Here is an 18,827-nt window from a genome sequence, read left to right on the forward strand (position 1 = left end):
CTGTCTCAAAAAGGAAAAAGAGAAAAAGAAAAAAAAAGAAATCGCCACAGCCATCCCCATGTTTAGCAACCACCAACCTAATCAGTCAGCCATTAACATTGAGGGAAGGCCCCCCCATCAGCAAAAAGATGACAACTTTCTAAAGGCTCAGATGATCATTAGCATTTTTTAGCAGTATTTTAACATTAAGTTATGTACATTTTTTTTTTTTTGAGACGGAGTCTCGCTCTGTCACCCAGGCTGGAGTGCTGTGGCCGGATCTCAGCTCACTGCAAGCTCCGCCTCCCGGGTTCAGCCATTCTCCTGCCTCAGCCTCCCGGGTAGCTGGGACTACAGGCGCCGCCACCTCGCCCGGCTAGTTTTTTGTAGTTTTTTTTTTAGTAGAGACGGGGTTTCACCATGTTAGCCAGGATGGTCTCAATCTCCTGACCTCGTGATCCGCCCGTCTCGGCCTCCCAAAGTGCTGGGATTACAGGCTTGAGCCACCGCGCCCGGCCAAGTTATGTACATTTTTAAAGACTTCATACTATTGCACTTTTAGTATAGTGTAGTTTAAACATAACTTTCATATGCATTGGGAAACCAAAAAAATTTGTGCGACTCACTTTGTGTTCACTCTATTGTGGTAGTCTTAAACTGAACCCAAATGTCTCTGAGATATGCCTGTGTCTTGCCCATCCTTTCTTTGTGTGCTGATTTTGAGGGTTACCTCGAATTTCCCTTGCTGCCACTTTATCCATTTCTGTAAAGGTATTAAGCATATGCTGAGCTCTGTGAAATAATTTTCCTTAAGCTTTTAACCCCTTGCCTCAGATGACCTAACACAAAATATTAAGACCTCTAATCCCAGGAGATTTACTATGACTGCCTATACGTTCTTTCAAAGTGTTTTCAGTTAACATGCCCCCTCTTGAATAAACAATAGTTAATGAGCTTGGGTTTTTTTAAAGCATTTGGTACAGCCTTTTTTTTTTTTTTTTTTTTTTAATGTTGTCACACTCTAATACTAATCTGAGTGCTTATGGAAATATGCTATGGTAAATAGATGTTACTGATAAAACTCCAGTAGAGTTAATGCACTTTCCTAAGTGCCCACTTGCTGCCCGGGAATGACACAGACCCTGTCCAGAATGCAGTCTACTGTTACTCATTTGAATATAATTTTCTTTCTAATAGTTTACTTAATGCCACCCTTCAGAACAAAGTCTGTTTGACTTATTTAGAGGAGTGGAGCTATAACTACTTAATGTCTTTATGGAGTACCTTTTAAAATGCCTTTGAAGTTTTGGTATTTGTGGGTAAGCTAGAAATGACTTTAGCTACTGGAGGGAAAGTCTGTTAATTTATCAATTTTTTAAATACACACTTGTTCTGCCTTGTAATTTAAGAGAGGATTTTAGTTGGTTTGCAAATATATATTCCATACAGCAGAAAGAGAATATGAAATAGATAGCTCAGAGTTTATGAAAGCAGGATTTTACTTATCTAAATACGTCAAGGAAAGCCTAGAAAATTGGGGCATGACCTATGACAGAGACGAAAAAGAGAATACTATACAAATAGGACAAGGAGAACTTGTCCCTTAGGAGGGACAAAGTGTTTTCAAAAACCAAATTCTGACAGCATGCTTATACGTTATCTCAACAGCAAAGAAAAGAGGGTGAACTTGCTTGTCATGTGGCTCTATATTTGACTCTGGCTTATTTTATCAATGCCATACAGACATAGAAGCCATGTTTACAGACAGCACAAGGCTGGTAGGGATAACATGTAAAGGATAAATCCTATATAGGCTGAATATTGTGTCAGAAGTAAATTGTGATGAAAGTAAAGCCTTATACCTAGGTTCATTTGGTATAGGACTAAGTCTCTTACATGTGATTGACCTAAGGGTTTTAGTTGTCTGCATGGGATGTCATGTGATGTGGCAGCCAAAGAATGGTCTGCTTGTGGGAACTAGGAAAAAGAGGATTTGAAATATATATAAAAAAGAAAATAAAAAAGAAAAAGAAATAGAAAAAATTTTAAAAAGAAAAAAGGAATGTGAGAATGTGATGTTTTTGTTGTTTGTTTGCTTTTTTTTTTTTTGAGATGGAGTTTCACTCTGTCATCCAGGCTGGAGTATGTTGGCGTGATCTCCGCTCACTGCAACCTCCACCTCCCGGGTTCAAGCGATTCTCCTGCCTCAGCCTCCCGAGCTGGGACTACAGGCGTGCACCACCACATCCGGCTAATTTTTTTGTATTTTTAGTAGAGATGGGATTTCATCATGTTGGCCAGACTGGTCTCGAACTCCTGACCTCAAGTGATCCACCCACCTCAGCCTCCCAAAGTGTTGGGATTACAGGCTGAGCCACCACACCTTTTCAGAATGTGATCTTTTGAAGCAGTTTAGTGCTCGGGATAAGGAAGGTAATAAATAGTCCTATTCCTCTTTATGGAAGCATGTTGTGCAGTTTCATAAGGGTAGTCAACTTGGAGAGTGGTCAGGATACCATGTGTTTAGGGCTGGCCAAATTTCTTTAGTCTCTTTGTTTCAGTTTAGCCATGAAATGAAGAGACTAGAAATGAGAGACATAATAGTTATCTTCATTTATTTTAAAAGACTGATGAAAAAGCAAAGTGAATTATATTGGTTTATTTCAGTAACAGGATAAAAGTTAGAGGAAGGTAGATATTAGCTTAGTTATGAGCGTGCCTTTTTTTTTTTTGTTTGAGACAGAGCCTCACTCAGTTCCCCAGGCCAAAGTGAAGTGGCGCGACCCTTGCTGCAGCCTCAGCCTCCTGGGCTCGGGTGATCCTCCCACTCAGGTACGCAGCCTGAGTACCTGGGACTACAGGCTCATGCTACCATGACGAGATAATTTTTGTGTTTTTTTTGTAGAGATGGGGTTTTACCGTGTTGCCTATGCTGGTCTTGAACTTCTGGGCTCAAGTGATCTGCCCGCCTTGGCCTCCCAAAGGGCTAGGGTTATAGGCATGAGCCATTGTCCTTGGTTGCTGTAAACCTTTGAGTCTGTAGAATAATATTAGAAGAAAACATTGTATAATCAAAGATTATTGGTGCCTAGAGATGCTCTATTTATTACTAATCCATAGTGGCTATGAAAAATGGTAGTGCCTTCAGATTTTGTTACTACTTTAAAAAGAAGAATTAGAAAAACAATTACAGGGCTCTGAAGGCTCTGTAGATGTCTAGCAGTTGTTTAAGGAAGGTCAAATTGTGGTTTAAACAAAACTAATCTACTTAAGTAAGTTCCTTTTTCAGAATGATGTTCCCAAACAGGCATCTAAGCCCTTGGGTCAGAGTTGAAAACATCTCTCTAGTCTCCTTGGGGATGAGGGAAATGTTTGGAATGTTTGGGAATTTAAATGTTGAGAACTTGTTAAGAACTTGTTTTTTACAGACTAGTCAATTAGGAAAGCTTTCCCATAATTCCAAACAGTTATTTTTTTTTTTTTCCTGGACCTGGTAGTTAAAAATTCTTAATTTTATTCCTGTTGAAAATGGGGGAAAATTTTAAAACCAACCAACCAGAGGCAAAAAATCAAACCTATTTTAGTTGAAAAAAATTTTCCATAGTTTGGCAATAGTGGAAAACATTTTTGTGAAGAGATAAATGGAAAACATTTTTGTGAAGAGTATAACTGAACTTTTATTTCCTATAAGAATTCTAGGCTGGGTGCGGTGGCTCACGCCTGTAATCCTAGCACTTTGGGAGGCCAAGTCAGGCGGATCAGAAGTTCAAGAGATTGAGACCCTCCTGGCCCATATGGTGAAACCCTGTTTCTACTAAAAATACAAAAATTAGCTGGTTGGGGTGGCATGCGCCAGTAGTCCCAGCTACTCGGGAAGCTGAGGCAGGATAATCACTTGAACCCAGGAGGCAGAGGTTACAGTGAGCTGAGAGCGAGACTCTCAAAAAAAAAAAAAAAAAATTATATACACAAAGTTAGAGAAGGCTTAATGTTATCATAATTTGCTTAGTTTTCTCTGGCAAGAAATGTGTAGCTTTTAGCAATTAACTGAGAACTTTTATTGTGTGCTTGTGCTAGGCCTATAGGATACAGGGATTTGAAGGGCAAAGTTCCTCTCCTCAGGGAGCTTACATTCTAGTTGAAGAGGTTAATTTTGTATTTTTAGTAGAGGCGGGGTTTCACCTAGCCATGTTACCTAGGCTGCTCTCAAACTCCTGAGCTCAAGTGATCCACCCACCGCGGCCTCCTGTAGTGCTAGAATTACAGCCACCATGCCCAGCCATGATGTTTTAAAATACCACTTCTTCATGGTAAAGTGTGTGATGATATAGATAATATAAGAATATTTAGGAGCCTTCAGGAATGTTCAGTAGTTGTTAGCTAAGAGGCTTCATTTGTAATTGTAATTAGAAAGAAGGCCATAGTTAAAGCAAAAAGTAAGAAGGCAAAACTTTATTGTTTTGTTTTGTTTTGCCATTGCTGGTTGAGTATCACTTGTGTTTTGGATTTTGGATTTTTTAAGATTTTGGAATATTTGTATTATACTGGTTGAACATTCAAAATCCAAAAATGTAAAATCCAAAATGTTACAATGAGCATTATCCTTGAGTGTCTTGCTTTCTGATTTTTGGGTGTGGGATGCCCAACCTATAATGTGAAATTGAACAAGCCAGTAAAGGTGGATTTTGAAACTATGTATTTGGCTGGGCGCAGTGGCTCACGCCTGTAATCCCAGCACTTTGGGAGGTCGAGGCGGATGGATCACCTGAGGTCGGGAGTTCAAGACTAGCCTGACCAACATGGAAAAACCCCATCTCTACTAAAACTGCAAAATTAGCCAGGCATGGTGGCATATGCCTGTAATCCCAGCTACTCAGGAGGCTGAGGCTGTGGTGAGCTGAGATCCAGCCATTGCACTCCATCCTGGGCAACAAGAGCGAAACTCCACCTCAAAATAAATAAATAAATAAATAAATAAAATAAAAACTACATTTATGTTTGGTTTAGTAGAATGGGCATTGAACTTTAGGACTTAGGATACCTAGTTCTGTTCCTGACATTGATACCAACTGGTTATTCGACGATTTTGGACAAGTCAATTTACTTCCCTGTGATTCAACTTTCTCGTCTATAAAATGTGAGGGGCTTGTACTCGTTTTTACTCTCAAATTTCTTCTATTCTTAACAAGAGAATTGAAAAGCGCTAGTTCTGTGCCTCCTATAATTAAGCAGAACAGTAAGGTTTTTTGTTTGGTTTGTAGCGCTGAATATGCAAGTTTTTTTGTGTGTGTTGTTTTGTTTTTTTCCCTTTAGTGCTGTTGATGAAAAGATCCTTAGGTATAACAGAACATTAGATATTATCTCTATGTTAGTTGTAGTTGTTGCCAGGTATGTAAAGAAAAGTTGTTTGTGTATGAGTACCCCAGAAGTTGGAGTAGGAATACTGGAAGGTTTATTTATTTATTTATTTATTTATTTTTGAGACGGAGTCTCACTCTGTCACCCAGGCTGGAGTGCAGTGGCCGGATCTCGGCTCACTGCAAGCTCTGCCTTCTGGGTTCACGCCATTCTCCTGCCTCAGCCTCCCGAGTAGCTGGGACTACAGGCGCCCGCCACCTCGCCCGGCTAGTTTTTTGTGTTTTTTAGTAGAGACGAGGTTTCACCGGGTTAACCAGGATGGTCTTGATCTCCTGACCTCGTGATCCGCCCGTCTCGGCCTCCCAAAGTGCTGGGATGGTATATTTATTTTTAAAAGGTTTTAGTAAAAAAAATTTAATTTTAAAATTATAAAATTACTTCCCAAATATGGACTCACTGTAAGGATATTACTCATTAGATAAGCAGACTAGTGAATTCCATGAAACTATGCTAAAATCACACCACCCATTTCTGTTAACATTTTGTTAAATATTCCTCATGATTTTTCTCTATGTAAATGTAAGTATAATATTTAACCAAATTGAGATTGTATATATACTGCTTTGTAACCTACTTTACTGAACTGTTTGCTATTAATGCCTTTCCATATTAGTAAATAAACCTCTTCAGCATCATTTCTTTTTTGTTTTGATTAATCTTAGACTATAAAAAAAAGTTGCATAAATTGTAGCACAGTTCTGTTACCTCCCTCTTCCTGTTTCCTGTAATGTTAACATTTTACATAACCATAGTATAATTATCAAGGACAGGAAATTAATATTAATACTAACTACAGATCTGATTTGCATTTAATCAGTTTTCCCATGAATGGGCTTTTTCTGTTCTAGGATCACACCCAGGATCCCAGTTACATTTAGTTATCTCTCTCTTGTCTCCTCCAGTCTGTAACAATGTCTTGATCTTTCCTTGTTTTCATGACCCACTTTTAGAGTACTTTGCAATTACGGTATGGAATGTCCCTCAGTTTGGATTTGTATGATGTTTTCTCATGATTGGAATGAGATTGTACATTTTGGGCAAGAATAACACAAAAGTCAGCCAGGTGCTATAGCATGAGCCTGTAGTCCCAGCCAGATCCATCTTCTCGGGAGGTGGGGAGGATTACTTGAGCCCAAGAGTTCAAGACCAACCTAGGTGAGACCCCTTCTCTATTAAAAAGAAAAAAAGCATAGCACAATAATGTTGTGGTGTCTTTCTCTCTGTTACTGTCTTTCCCATTGGAGATACTTTGAGACTATTTGGCATCATTTTTAAATGGGCATATTATCTCATGTAGATTTTTTTTTTTTTTTTTTTTGAGATGGAGTCTCACTCTGTCACCCAGGCTGGAGTGTGGTGGCGGGAAGTTGCTCACTGCAACTTCTGCCTCTTGGGTTCGAGCAATTCTTGTGCCTCAGACTCCTGAGTAGCTGGGATTACAGGTGCATGCCACCATGCCTGGCCAATTGTTGTATTTTTAGTGGAGACAGGGTTTCAGCATGTTGGGCAGGCTAGTCTCGAACTCCTGATCTCAAGTGATCTGCCTGCCTCAGCCTCCCAAAGTGCTGGGATTACAGGCATGAGACACCATGCACACCAGGCCTCATGTGGATTTTTTAGAAGTTTTTTTTTTGTTAGTTGCAAAAGTATTGACACTTGTCTAACAAAGTCAAACAATGAAACATTGTTGAAAGTAAAAATGTGACAACCCCTAATTCTTTTCCCCAGTTCCTTCTCTCCGTGTAGCCATTATTAATAGATTGTTGTTTCTCCTTCCAGACCCTTGGTCTATGTTTAGGGAAGCATAGTCAGAGATGTGCCTCCACATATATTAAATTAGAAAACTCAGCTACTTGGGAGGCTGATGCAGGAAAATAGCTTCAACCCGGGAGGTAGAGGTTGCAGTGAGCTGAAATCGCACCATTGCACTCCAACCTGGATGATAAGAGTGAAACTCTGTCTCAAAAAAAAAAAAAAAGAAAGAAAGAAAGAAAACCCAAATGTGTTGAAATTTAAAAAGTATATATAATGTTTTCCCTTTTACAAAAATGAAATTATATTTAAAGCTTTTTTTTCTTTTCTTTTTTCTTTTTTTTTTTGAGATGGAGTCTCGCTCTGTTGCCCAGGCTGGAGAGCAGTGGCACGATCTCCTCTCTCCGCTCACTCACTGCAAGCTCTGCCTCCCGGGTTCAAGCGATTCTCCTGCCTCAGCCTCCCGAGTAGCTGGAACTACAGGCTCCTGCCACCATGCCTGGCTAATTTTTGTGTATTTTTAGTAGAAACAGGGTTTCACCATGTTAGCCAGGATGGTCTTGATCTCCTGACCTTGTGATCTGCCCGCCTCGGCCTCCCTAAGTGCTGGGATTACAGGCTCGAGCCACCGCACCCAGCCTAAAGCTTCTTTTTCCACTTAACAGTATTTATGACATTCTGACTGCATTGAGTGGTATGACTGTACCACAGTTGATATACCTTTATTGATAGACATTTAGGTGGACTTCATCTTTTCAGTTACAAGTGATGTTACAGTGCACATCTGGTGGATGTAAATATATATTTTCACACTTGGACAAGTATGGCTAAATGATAGATTATTACCCTCTTCATGGACATTCAGGTTTTTAATTTTTTGCTGTTATGAATAACTGTACATGAAATGTATAGGATGGAAATAACTGTACATGAAATGTATAGGATGGAAAACGTTTTTAAATGATTTCAAATAGATAATGTGTATATACATTTAGAAATTAAAACAGTAAGAAAGGTAACACAGGGAACACTAAGTCTTTCCCGGGGCTCTTTCTGCTGTTAACAGTTTATTTTGAATCCTTTCAGAGATTTTTATATTCAAATATAAACATATACAGATACATCTCCTTCACCTCTTCCTTTTTCTTTTCCTCCCTTCTCCCAGTATAAATGATAGCACATTATACTCACTGTTCTGTACCTTTTGCTTTTTCTTTAACAATATAACTTGAAGACTGTTCCATATCAGGACATAGATCTGTGCCCTCTCCTTTTTTAATAATGTCCCATGATTTATTCAGCTCTTGCTTTGGGACATTTTGGTTGTTTCCAGTCTTTTACGATTAAAGATAGTTATGCTGCAAAAAAAATACTTTATACATGTTTATCTGAGGAGTAAATTCCTAGAATAAGCATTTCTGGGTCAAAATATATGTAAATCTAAAATTTTAATAACTATCTACAAGTTGCCCTTTAGAGAATGGGCTAATTTCTATAGTAATACCTAATGTAAACATATTTTCCATGAAGTTTTAATTGTGAGTGGAATATTGAGGTTGAATTTATTTGTGAATGGAATGTTGAGGTTCATTAGTGCAAACTAAAAAAGCCTTATATGTAATCAAATATCTGTAACTTTCCTTAATGACCTATTGTGGAACCTTATCTAAAATCTTAATTCTAATTATATTAGCTTGTAAAACTCGTTGGATAAGTTTTTGTTGTTGTTTTTAAATGATGTGCCTTGAGTCATATGTGTTTTGTTTTTGTTTTTGTCTTTTTTTTTTTTTTTTTTTGAGACTGAGTCTCGCTCTGTCGCCCAGGCTGGAGTACAGTGGCCGGATCTCAGCTCACTGCAAGCTCCGCCCCCCCGGGTTTACACCATTCTCCTGCCTCAGCCTCCCAAGTAGCTGGGACTACAGGCGCCTGCCACCTCACCCGGCTAGTTTTTTGTATTTTTTAGTAGAGACGGGGTTTCACCGTATTAGCCAGGATGGTCTGGATCTCCTGGCCTCGTGATCCGCCCGTTTCGGCCTCCCAAAGTGCTGGGATTACAGGCTTGAGCCACCGCGCCCGGCCTGTTTGTTTTTTAAGAGACAGGATCTCCCTATGTGTTGACGAGGCTGAAGTGCAGTGGCTATTCACAGGCACACACTACACAGCCTTGAACTCCTGGGCTCAAGCAGTCCTCCCACTTCAGCCTTCTGAAATGGGGCTATAGGTGCGAAAGCACTGTTGGCCTAGTTAGCATTTGATATTGCCAGTTTTTATTTTAGCCAGTATGCTAGGTTGTGCAGGGGTATCTCATTGTCATTTTAATTTGTGCTTCCCTAATGACTAATAATGGTAAGCATGTTTTCACATGCAAATAAGCCATCTGTAACAGTTTCTTTTGAAGAGCAGAAGGTTTTACTTTTGATGCAGTCCAATTTATCCAGTTTTTTCCTTTTATGGTTAGTGCTTTTTGTGTTTACAAAAGCCTGTAATCCCAGCACTTTGGGAGGCCGAGACGGGCGGATCACGAGGTCAGCAGATCGAGACCATCCTGGCTAACACGGTGAAACCCCGTCTCTACTAAACAATACAAAAAACTAGCCGGGCGAGGTGGCGGCCGCCTGTAGGCCCAGCCACTCGGGAGGCTGAGGCAGGAGAATGGCGTGAACCCGGGAGGCGGAGCTTGCAGTGAGCTGAGATCCGGCCACTGCACTCCAGCCTGGGCGACAGAGCGAGACTCCGTCTCAAAAAAAAAAAAAAAAAAAAAAACTTTGGCCTATGTTCATTTTGATCTCTTGTTAAATACTCTGGTTTCCTAAAACAAAGTGTTTGATGAATGCATTGTCTGTATAGCCTGTGACTGATAATAGAACCACCTTCACATAGCAGGAATTGGCCATTCCAGAAGGGAAGGATAATTCTTACCTACTACAGCTACTCTTCTCTTTTTTTTTTTTTTTCAGATACAGGTGGTATGTGAGCGGTTGCTTATTTCCAAGCTTAATTGTTTTTCATCACCCACTTTCCTTCTGTATTGGTGAAAGATGAACTATATTGTAAATTGCTTTGAAATTATAGAATTATGTCATTGCTTGTGCCCCTAGATGATTGAGAAGGAACTTGTAAATCAGTCTAATTTTCATCTTCTTTTCTTTCAGTGGTGGGATCAGCAGGTTGATTTTTATACTGCTTTCTTGCATCATTTGGCACAATTGGTGCCAGAAATTTACTTTGCTGAAATGGACCCAGACTTGGAAAAGCAGGAGCAAAGTGTACAAATGTCAATATTCACTCCACTGGAATGGTACTTATTTGGAGAAGATCCAGATATTTGCTTAGAGAAATTGAAGCACAGTGGAGCATTTCAGCTTTGTGGGAAAGTTTTCAAAAGTGGAGAGACAACCTATTCTTGTAGGTAAGAATTAGAAATTTACAGGATTGATTATAATTATTAAAATCCTTTTTTTTTGAAACAGAGTCTTGCTCTGTTGCCCAGGCTGGAGTGCAGTGGTGCCATCCCGGGTCACTGCAACCTCTGCCTCCCAGGTTCAAACAGTTCTCCTGCCTCAGCCTCCCAAGTAGCTGGGATTACGGGTGCTCACCACCATGCCTGGCTAGGATTACAGGTGCCCGCCACCACACCTGGCTACTTTTTGTATTTTTAGTAGAGGCGAGGTTTCACCATGTTGGCCAGGCTGGTCTCAAACTCCCGGCGTCAAGTGATCCACATGCCTTAGCCTCATAAAGTGCTGGGATTATAGGCATGAGCCACTGCGCCTGGCCAATTATTACAATCTTGGTATTTTGTATCTATTTCATGATGTACTTTTCTTGGTTTATTAGTATTTATAATACATTTAATCTTATTTAATTAACTTTCTTTTATTATACCATTATAGTGTGGTTTTTGCTAGTACAGCTTGTTTCTGAATATATATGACTTCCAGTTAAATAGTTCTCACTGTTTCTTCCTGTTCTCCAACAGAATGTCGGTGATAGATTTTTGCCTTGTTCATAATGTATCCAGCACATTCTTACCTGAAACTCTTTGGGCCATTTCAGAATTCTGAATACTTCCTCAGCAGAGTCAGGGCGGGACACTGTAATCAAACACAATCTTTCTTTAAGAAATCTGTGAATATTCACAACAAGTAGTATAAATCATGCCTGTAGTCTCATGTCATTTAAAGTCATGTTTTGCCACCATGTGAAATTTGTTGCCAAACCTACAAAAATCCCAAAACCTTTCAGTTTTGAAGCTATTTGGATTTCAGAGTCTGGCATAAGGGATTTTGAACCTGTAGAAACAGTAGTAATTTAGTTGACTAGAAGAGGCCAGTGGTAGGGAAACTGAAAGCAACTTTAGGCTTTTTATTCTTTGTGAGAGCAGTGCCTTAAACTTTGTGGCAGCACAGAGAATGTTTTTATTCCCTACCTCTGCCTGAAAATTGAAATTTAGTTTTCCTCCTTTGTTAGAGCTAGTTTAGAGAGAATTGTTTTTACTTCCATATAATTCTAGGCCTGACTGGTTTATGTACAGTTAACGGTTGTTTAGAACATACTATCTTTCTTTATCCTGTTCTTTTCTCAGGAAAATAAATAGCCCAGGGCAAGTGCTGTGGCTCATGTCTGTAGTCCCAGCACTTTGGGAGGCTGAGGCAGGTGGATCACACAGTCAGGAGTTCAAGACCAGCCTGGCCAAGATAATGAAACCCCGTCTCTACTAAAAATACAAAAATTAGCCGGGCATGGTGGTGGGCGCCTGTGATCGCAGCTACTCGGGAGGCTGAGGCAGAGAGTTGGTTGAACCCGGGAGACAGAGATTACGGTGAGCCGAGATTGTGCCACTGCACTCCAGCCTGGGCAACAGAGCAAGACTCCATCTCAAAAACAAACAAACAAAAATAGTCTTTGCATTTTGTGTACCATGTTGCTATATAGTATAGTAAGGTTCATTTATCTTAGTATATGTTTTTAGCTAAAGCCCAGTCAGTTTCAACTAAAGCATACTAGACATTTGTAGACCTCATTTCTCCAAAAGTTTCATGGAGAAATTTTTAATTGTTAAAACTGGGGATGAGGGTACTGGCATCTAGTGTGTAGAGGCCAAGATTCCTGCTAAACGTCCTGATGCACAAGATAGTCTGGTTCATCCCCAACAAATAATTATCTGGCCCAAAATGTCAGTAGTATTAAGGTTGAAAATCCTACTCTAAATAGGCCTATAAATCATATATGTTATACAGAATATTATTAGACAACTTGTATTTCCTGTTAGCCTTTTAAGTTGTTGTTGTTGTTGTTTTTCAGACAGAGTTTCGCTCTTGTTGCCCAGGCTAGAGTGTAATGGAGCTGTCTCAGCTCACCCGCAACCTCCGCCTCCCAGGTTCAAGCAATTTTCCTTCCTCAGCCTCCTGAGTAGCTGTGCTTACAGGCATGCACTACCACGCCTGGCTGATTTTTTGTATTTTTAGTAGAGACAGGGTTTCTCCATGTTGGTCAGGCTGGTCTCGAACTCACAACCTCAGGTGATCCACCCACCTTGGCCTCCCAAAATGCTGGGATTACAGGTGTGAGCTACCAAGCCTGGCCAGCCTTTTAAAATCTTTTTAAAATTTCCCAATTTTATCTCTTCAATTCTTCTAAATAAGATATTTAAAAAATTAATCCTGGCCAGGTGCAGTGGCTCACGCCTGTAATCCCAGCACTTTGGGAGGCCGAGGTGGGCAGATCACTTGAGGTCAGGAGTTTGAGACCAGCCTGGCGAACATGGTGAAACCCCGTCTCTACTAAAAATACAAATAATTAGCTGGGTGTGGTTGTGCATGCCTGTAATCCCAGCTACTCAGGAGGCTGAGGTTTGAGAATCGCTTGAACCTGGGAGGCTGAGGTTGCAGTGAGCTGTGATTGTGCCACTGCATTCCACTGCATTCCATCCTGGGTGATGGAGTGAGACTGTCTCAAAAGAAAAAAAAAAAATTAATCCTGCACTCTGCACTGATTTATATTGTTCTTAATGTCTCCTCCAAAATGTTAAATAAAACAATACATTTAAGAAATTGTTATTAAGGGAGAGATAAAGAGGGATTGAATTTCTTTGATTTGTTCAATAAATATTAAGTACCCACTGTATTGCCAGGCACCATTGCAGGTGTTTGGGACACTTCAATGTACAATGAATAAAAATCCCAGCCCTTATGTTGCTTGCATTCTCATGAACTTTGTCTTTATCCAAGCCTCATTTAACAATGAGCAATCAGCTTTTGTAAAATATATTTATTTATGTAATAGGATGAGATGATGGTAGTTAATGGAAAAAGTGGATTATTTTTTACAAAACTATTTTTGAATTGTAATCTAACAGTTCGAAACCAGGTCAAGGCCCCAAGTTATGAGAATGATTTCAGAAAGAAAACCAAACATCCAGACCTACACACTTAAATGTGGCTAAAATGAGACTAAAGTTATGCTAGCAATATTATCTTTGTTCAAAACATATTCACAATTCAATTTTTGAGGCATTTTCATATTGAGTTTGTGTACCATACAGGAAACGTGTTCACATTATATTATAGTCATACCTCGAGCATCAGTGGAAGTCATCTAAATTTTGGAATCTAATTTCTGATCTTTTTCAGGGATTGTGCAATTGATCCAACATGTGTACTCTGTATGGACTGCTTCCAGAATAGTGTTCATAAAAATCATCGTTACAAGGTATGAAAATATAACCATAAAATCTCTGAATAAGTAGGAATCTGATGGCCATCTAGTCCAAACTCTTGAGCAGTATTCACATTCCTGCTGTAACGGCTCTGATATGTGAACATAGCCATTGTAAAGAAAAGATTGGAAGAGATAAGGGATGTGTGTTGCTTTACAGAAAAGAAAAAAAGTGTAACTTTAGGGAGACTCAAGATCAGATATTATTTGATGAAAGGACCAAGATAAACCTTTAGTGGCAGAATAGTCCAAAACAACTTTTGAGAACAAGAAAACCAACAAAATTTTGAGCTCTTTGCTCTACAGTGTGTAATATGACCCTTCTTTGTGATCTCTAGCCTTTCGGTAGTTTGCTGCCAAAAAACAACTTATAGTAAACCTCTGTATATTCTTTCTCAAAAATACATACATACATACAAACAAACATACACTTACTGTTAAAGATTGTTTTTAATAGAAATGTTTTTTCATGTTGTTAAATGAGAAAAATGAACCATAAAACAGTGTATTTCTGCATCTATTTTAATCAGAAAAAATTGTACTTTTCAAATGAAGTTTGTGGAGTTATAAAAATAAAAAAATTTTGTTATACTTTTAAATGTAAAAAGCAAAATATATGAAATTATGCATTGTACTTTTTTAAGAACATATTGTGCATATAATATTAACCATATTTTATTTTTATAATTTACCTATTATTGGGGGTATTTATTTGGGTTTCAGTTTTTTTTTTAATGATAAACTGTGTTACAATAAATACCTTTATGTGTAAATAATTTTTCTATATGTAGGATTATTTCCTTAGGGTAGGTTCTCAGAAGTGGAATTACTGGATTAAAAAATATATATCTTTAAGAGAATAAAAAGGCAAGAGATAGATTGAGCAAAAAATCTTTGCCAAACATACATCTTTAAAAAAGGCCAGTGCTAAAAATATACAAAGAACTCTTAAAATTCAAGAGTAAGAAAACCATCCCTTTAAAAATGGACAAAATATCTGAATAGACACTTCATCAAGAATATATACAAATGGTCAGTAAACACACTAAAAGATGCTCAACATCATTTGTCATTAGGGAATTGCAAGTTAAAGCAATGAGATGTTACTATGCACCTATTAGAATAGTGAAAATCCAAAGCACTGACAGCACCAAATGCTGGTGAGGATGTGGAACAATAGGAACTCTTTCTTTTTTTTGAGATGGAGTTTTGCTCTTATTGCCCAGGCTGGAGTGCAGTGGTGCTATCTCGGCTCACTGCAACCTCTGCCTCCTGGGTTCAAGCGATTCTCCTGCCTCAGACTCCTGAGTAGCTACGATTACAGGTGCGTGTCACCACTCCTGGCAATTTTTTTTATTTTTAGTAGACACGGGGTTTCACTGTGTTGGTCAGGCTGGTCTCAAACTCCTGACCTCGTGATCCACCCGCCTCGGCCTCCCAAAGTGCTGGTATTACAGGTGTGAGCCACCATGCCTGGCCAGGAATTCTTATAACTGGTGGAAATGAAATGTGGTATAACTACTTCAGAAGATAATTCAACAATTTTTTACAGAAGTAAACATAATTTTATCATATGATCCAACAACAACACTCCTTGGTATTTACACAAATGAATTGAAAAGTTATGTCCATACAAAAAAACTGCACACACAATTTTTTTTTTTTTGAGATGGAGTCTGGCTGTGTCACCCATGCTGGAGTGCAGTGGCGCAATCTTGGCAACCTCCGCCTTGCAACCTCCGCCTCCTGAGTTCATGCAGTTCTCCTTCCTCAGCCTCCCAGGTAGCTGGGATTACAGATGTGTACCACCATGCCCAGCTAATGATTGTATTTTTAGTAGAGATGAGGTTTCACCATGTTAGGCTGGTCTCAAACTCCTGACCTCAAGTGATCCACCCGTCTCGGCCTTCCAAATTGCTGGGATTACAGGTGTGAGCCACTGTGCCCGGCCAGTGAATGTTTTATAGCAGCTTTCTTCATATTTCCCAAAACTTGGAAGCAACCAAGATGTCCTTCAATAGGTGAATGGAGAAACTGTGATACGTACATACAATGGAATATTGCTTAGTGCTATAAAGAAAGGAGCTATCAAATCATGAAAACACATGATAGGATCTTAAGTACATATTGATAAATGAAAGCAACAATTCTGTAGAGGCTACTTACTGTATGATTCCAACTGTATGACATTTTGGAAAAGACAAAACTGTGGAGGCAATAAAAAAATCAGTGGTTGCTAGTGGCTGGGGGATGATGGTGGAAGGGAATGATCAACCACAGCCTGTGGGTCAGATCTGGCTCACTATTTTTGTATGGCCTCAAACAGCTGAGAATGTTTTTGTATTTTTAGATGGTTAGTTTTAAAAAATGTTTCATGTACATTAAAATTATATGAAATTAAAATTTCAGTGCCTGTAAATAAAGTTTTATTGCAGCAAAGCCATGCTTATTCACTTTTGTATTATCTGTGGCTGCTTCTGCAATACAGCAGTAGCATTGAGTAATTTGACAGAGGCTATGTGGCCTGCAAAACCTAAAATGCTTATTGTTTGGTCCTTTATACAGAAAGTTTGCTGATTCTTGCTCAAATAGACACCTCGAGAAGGGCACATGTGTAGTGTTCTCTGAGTCCTGACGCGTTCAAGATCAGACCTTTATAGCTTGGCTGGAAATAATATCCTTAGTTTGCATTTTCTTTACTTAAAAGTACTACTCAGCTGTTGTTTTGTTTCATATGTTGTTACTGAGAAGTCTAATGCCAGTCAGATTTTCTTGTCATTATGATACCTTATCTTCTGCCTGAATGTCCTCAGGACTTTTTTATTTTTTTGTGACAGAGTCTCCCTCTGTTGCCCAGGCTGGAGTGAGGGCGTGATCTCGACTCACTGCAAGCTCTGCCTCCCAGGTTCACTCCATTCTTCTGCCTCAGCCTCCTGAGCAGCTGGGACTACAGGTGCCCATTACCATGCCTGGCTAATTTTTTGTATTTTTAGTAGAGACAGGGTTTCACCGTGTTAGCCAGGATGGTCTTGATATCCTGACCTCACGATCCGCCTGCCTTGGCCTCCCAAAGTACTGGGATTACAGGCATGAGCCACCTTGCCTGACCGTCCTCAGGACTTTTATCTTTAAAGTCAAATAGTTTTGCTAGGATGTATTTTGAAGTTGATCAGTCACTCAAGAATTCATGGGCCCTTTTAGTGTACAGATTCAGGTGTTCTTCTATTTCCAGAAAGTTTTCTTAGTTTATAGTCTTATTTTTAATTTATTTTAAAATTTTAATTGAATTTGATTTTTTTTTTTTAACTGAGACGAGGTTTTACTATGTTGCCCAGGTTGGTCTCAAACTTCTGGGCTAAAACAGTCCTCCTGCCTTGGCCTCCCAAGGTGTTAGGATTACAGGCATGAGCCACTGTGCCTGGTCTATAGTTTTAAATGTTAGCGGTGTTCCGTTGTTTTGATTTTATTCTTCAGTGACTCCAGTTATGGTGGCTTTCTTATGCCTGTCCCCCATTTCAATGACTTTTTCTCTGATCCTACTTTTTGCTTCATCTCATTTTCATTCTCTTATATTCCTGCTTTGCTTCAATGTTATTCATTGACTTTTCATTTGAGCCTGTATTTTGGACACTTTGTAATGTGTCCGAAATATAGGTATGATTTTCTCATTTTGGTATGATTTTCTCATTTTCTTGTATTTTTTGTTTCTGAGTTCAGTTAAGTCTCATTTATTCCTACTTTTTTGTCTATTTCTGTTCTTAGTTTTTGTATTATTTACTACAGGTGCATGCCACCACACCTGGCTAATTTTTAATTTTTTTGTAGAAATGGGATCTTGCTCTATAATAGCTCCGGCTGATCTCAAACTCTTGGCCTCTAGTGATCCTCCCACTTCAGCCTCTGAAAGCATTGGGATTACAGGCATGAGCCACTGTGCCTGGCCAGTTTTTCTGTTTCTGATAAAAGGTGTTTTACTCTGATTCAAGTCATAATCACCAAATGCTTGTTTGACTCTATGTAATTGAGTTTGGAGCATTGTGTTATAGTTTTCTTTAGCTTTGTGATTGGCTTTTGGCTCTTATTTGAATTTTTTGCCCCTTCCTCTTTTAATTTTTACATGTTTATGTGAATGTGGGCTGCTTTTTCCTATTCTTTCTCATTTCAGCTCAAGGGTCACAAGTGCTCTCCTCTGTCAGTTCTTCCATTTTCTGTAATTTCTTTTTTTGTTGATGATATTGGTGGTGGCAATGTGAAGGATGGGTTTGGCATGTCTTGTGTCTCTCTCATTTCTATAAAATTTTCTCTTATATCCCTTTTTCCTTCATTGCCACCTCTTTAGGGGTTTCCACTTTGTAAAAATGTATTTGATTTTCTTCCAGAAGTACTGCTTCTCTGAGGTTGCCGCCTCTGGTCCTGCTCACTTTCCTTGTCAGTCAAGTCCCAACTCGTGTTTAGGTTTCATCCCTTAGCATTGGGCTTTCTCTTTTGGGGGTGATTTTTTTCTGTGTTTCAGTGTTTCTTCTAAGTCCTCTGCACCTCTGCACTTCTTTATGGAGTCTTTAAAGCTCCCCTCTCTTGCTGTCTGCACCCACAGGCTTGAAGGGATAGGCAATGGGAACTCTTTTGGAGTATGTCATATGAACTTTGTGGTATATATATATTTTTTGTCTCCTAGTAAATGCTAAAAGTATGGATAATGTGTGGTTTTAGGGTTCTCTTTATTCTTTTTATGTTTTGGAGGAAGTTTGGGGGAGGATTCAAAATCAAGTTGTTGCCATCATCCTCTACCTGAGGTAGTATACTTTAGATAACTTTTTTTCAGCAACACTGAAAGGATAAAGTTTATAAATATGTTTTAGTTGCTTTGGGACATTAGTGTAAATTAAAATACCTTATACATTTCTTAAGTACTATGTAAGTATCATCATGAGTTTTTTTAAGTTTGTTTAATTAAAAAAAAA

General features: G+C 39.0%; 1 protein-coding gene across 2 annotated transcripts in view; it reads left to right on the forward strand.

The window, feature by feature from the left end:
* LOC111529161 (E3 ubiquitin-protein ligase UBR1) overlaps positions 1-18,827 on the forward strand; it is a 158,966-nt gene that overhangs the window by 10,531 nt on the left and 129,608 nt on the right. For both annotated transcript variants that reach the window (XM_023196014.2, XM_026447834.1), the window contains exons 2-3: positions 10,302-10,558; positions 13,782-13,860. In XM_023196014.2, coding sequence (XP_023051782.2) covers positions 10,302-10,558; positions 13,782-13,860 — 336 coding nt within the window. The remainder of the gene's footprint in view (positions 1-10,301; positions 10,559-13,781; positions 13,861-18,827) is intronic.

This window comes from Piliocolobus tephrosceles, unplaced genomic scaffold (genome assembly GCF_002776525.5).
Source record: "Piliocolobus tephrosceles isolate RC106 unplaced genomic scaffold, ASM277652v3 unscaffolded_108, whole genome shotgun sequence".
NCBI lineage: Eukaryota > Metazoa > Chordata > Mammalia > Primates > Cercopithecidae > Piliocolobus > Piliocolobus tephrosceles.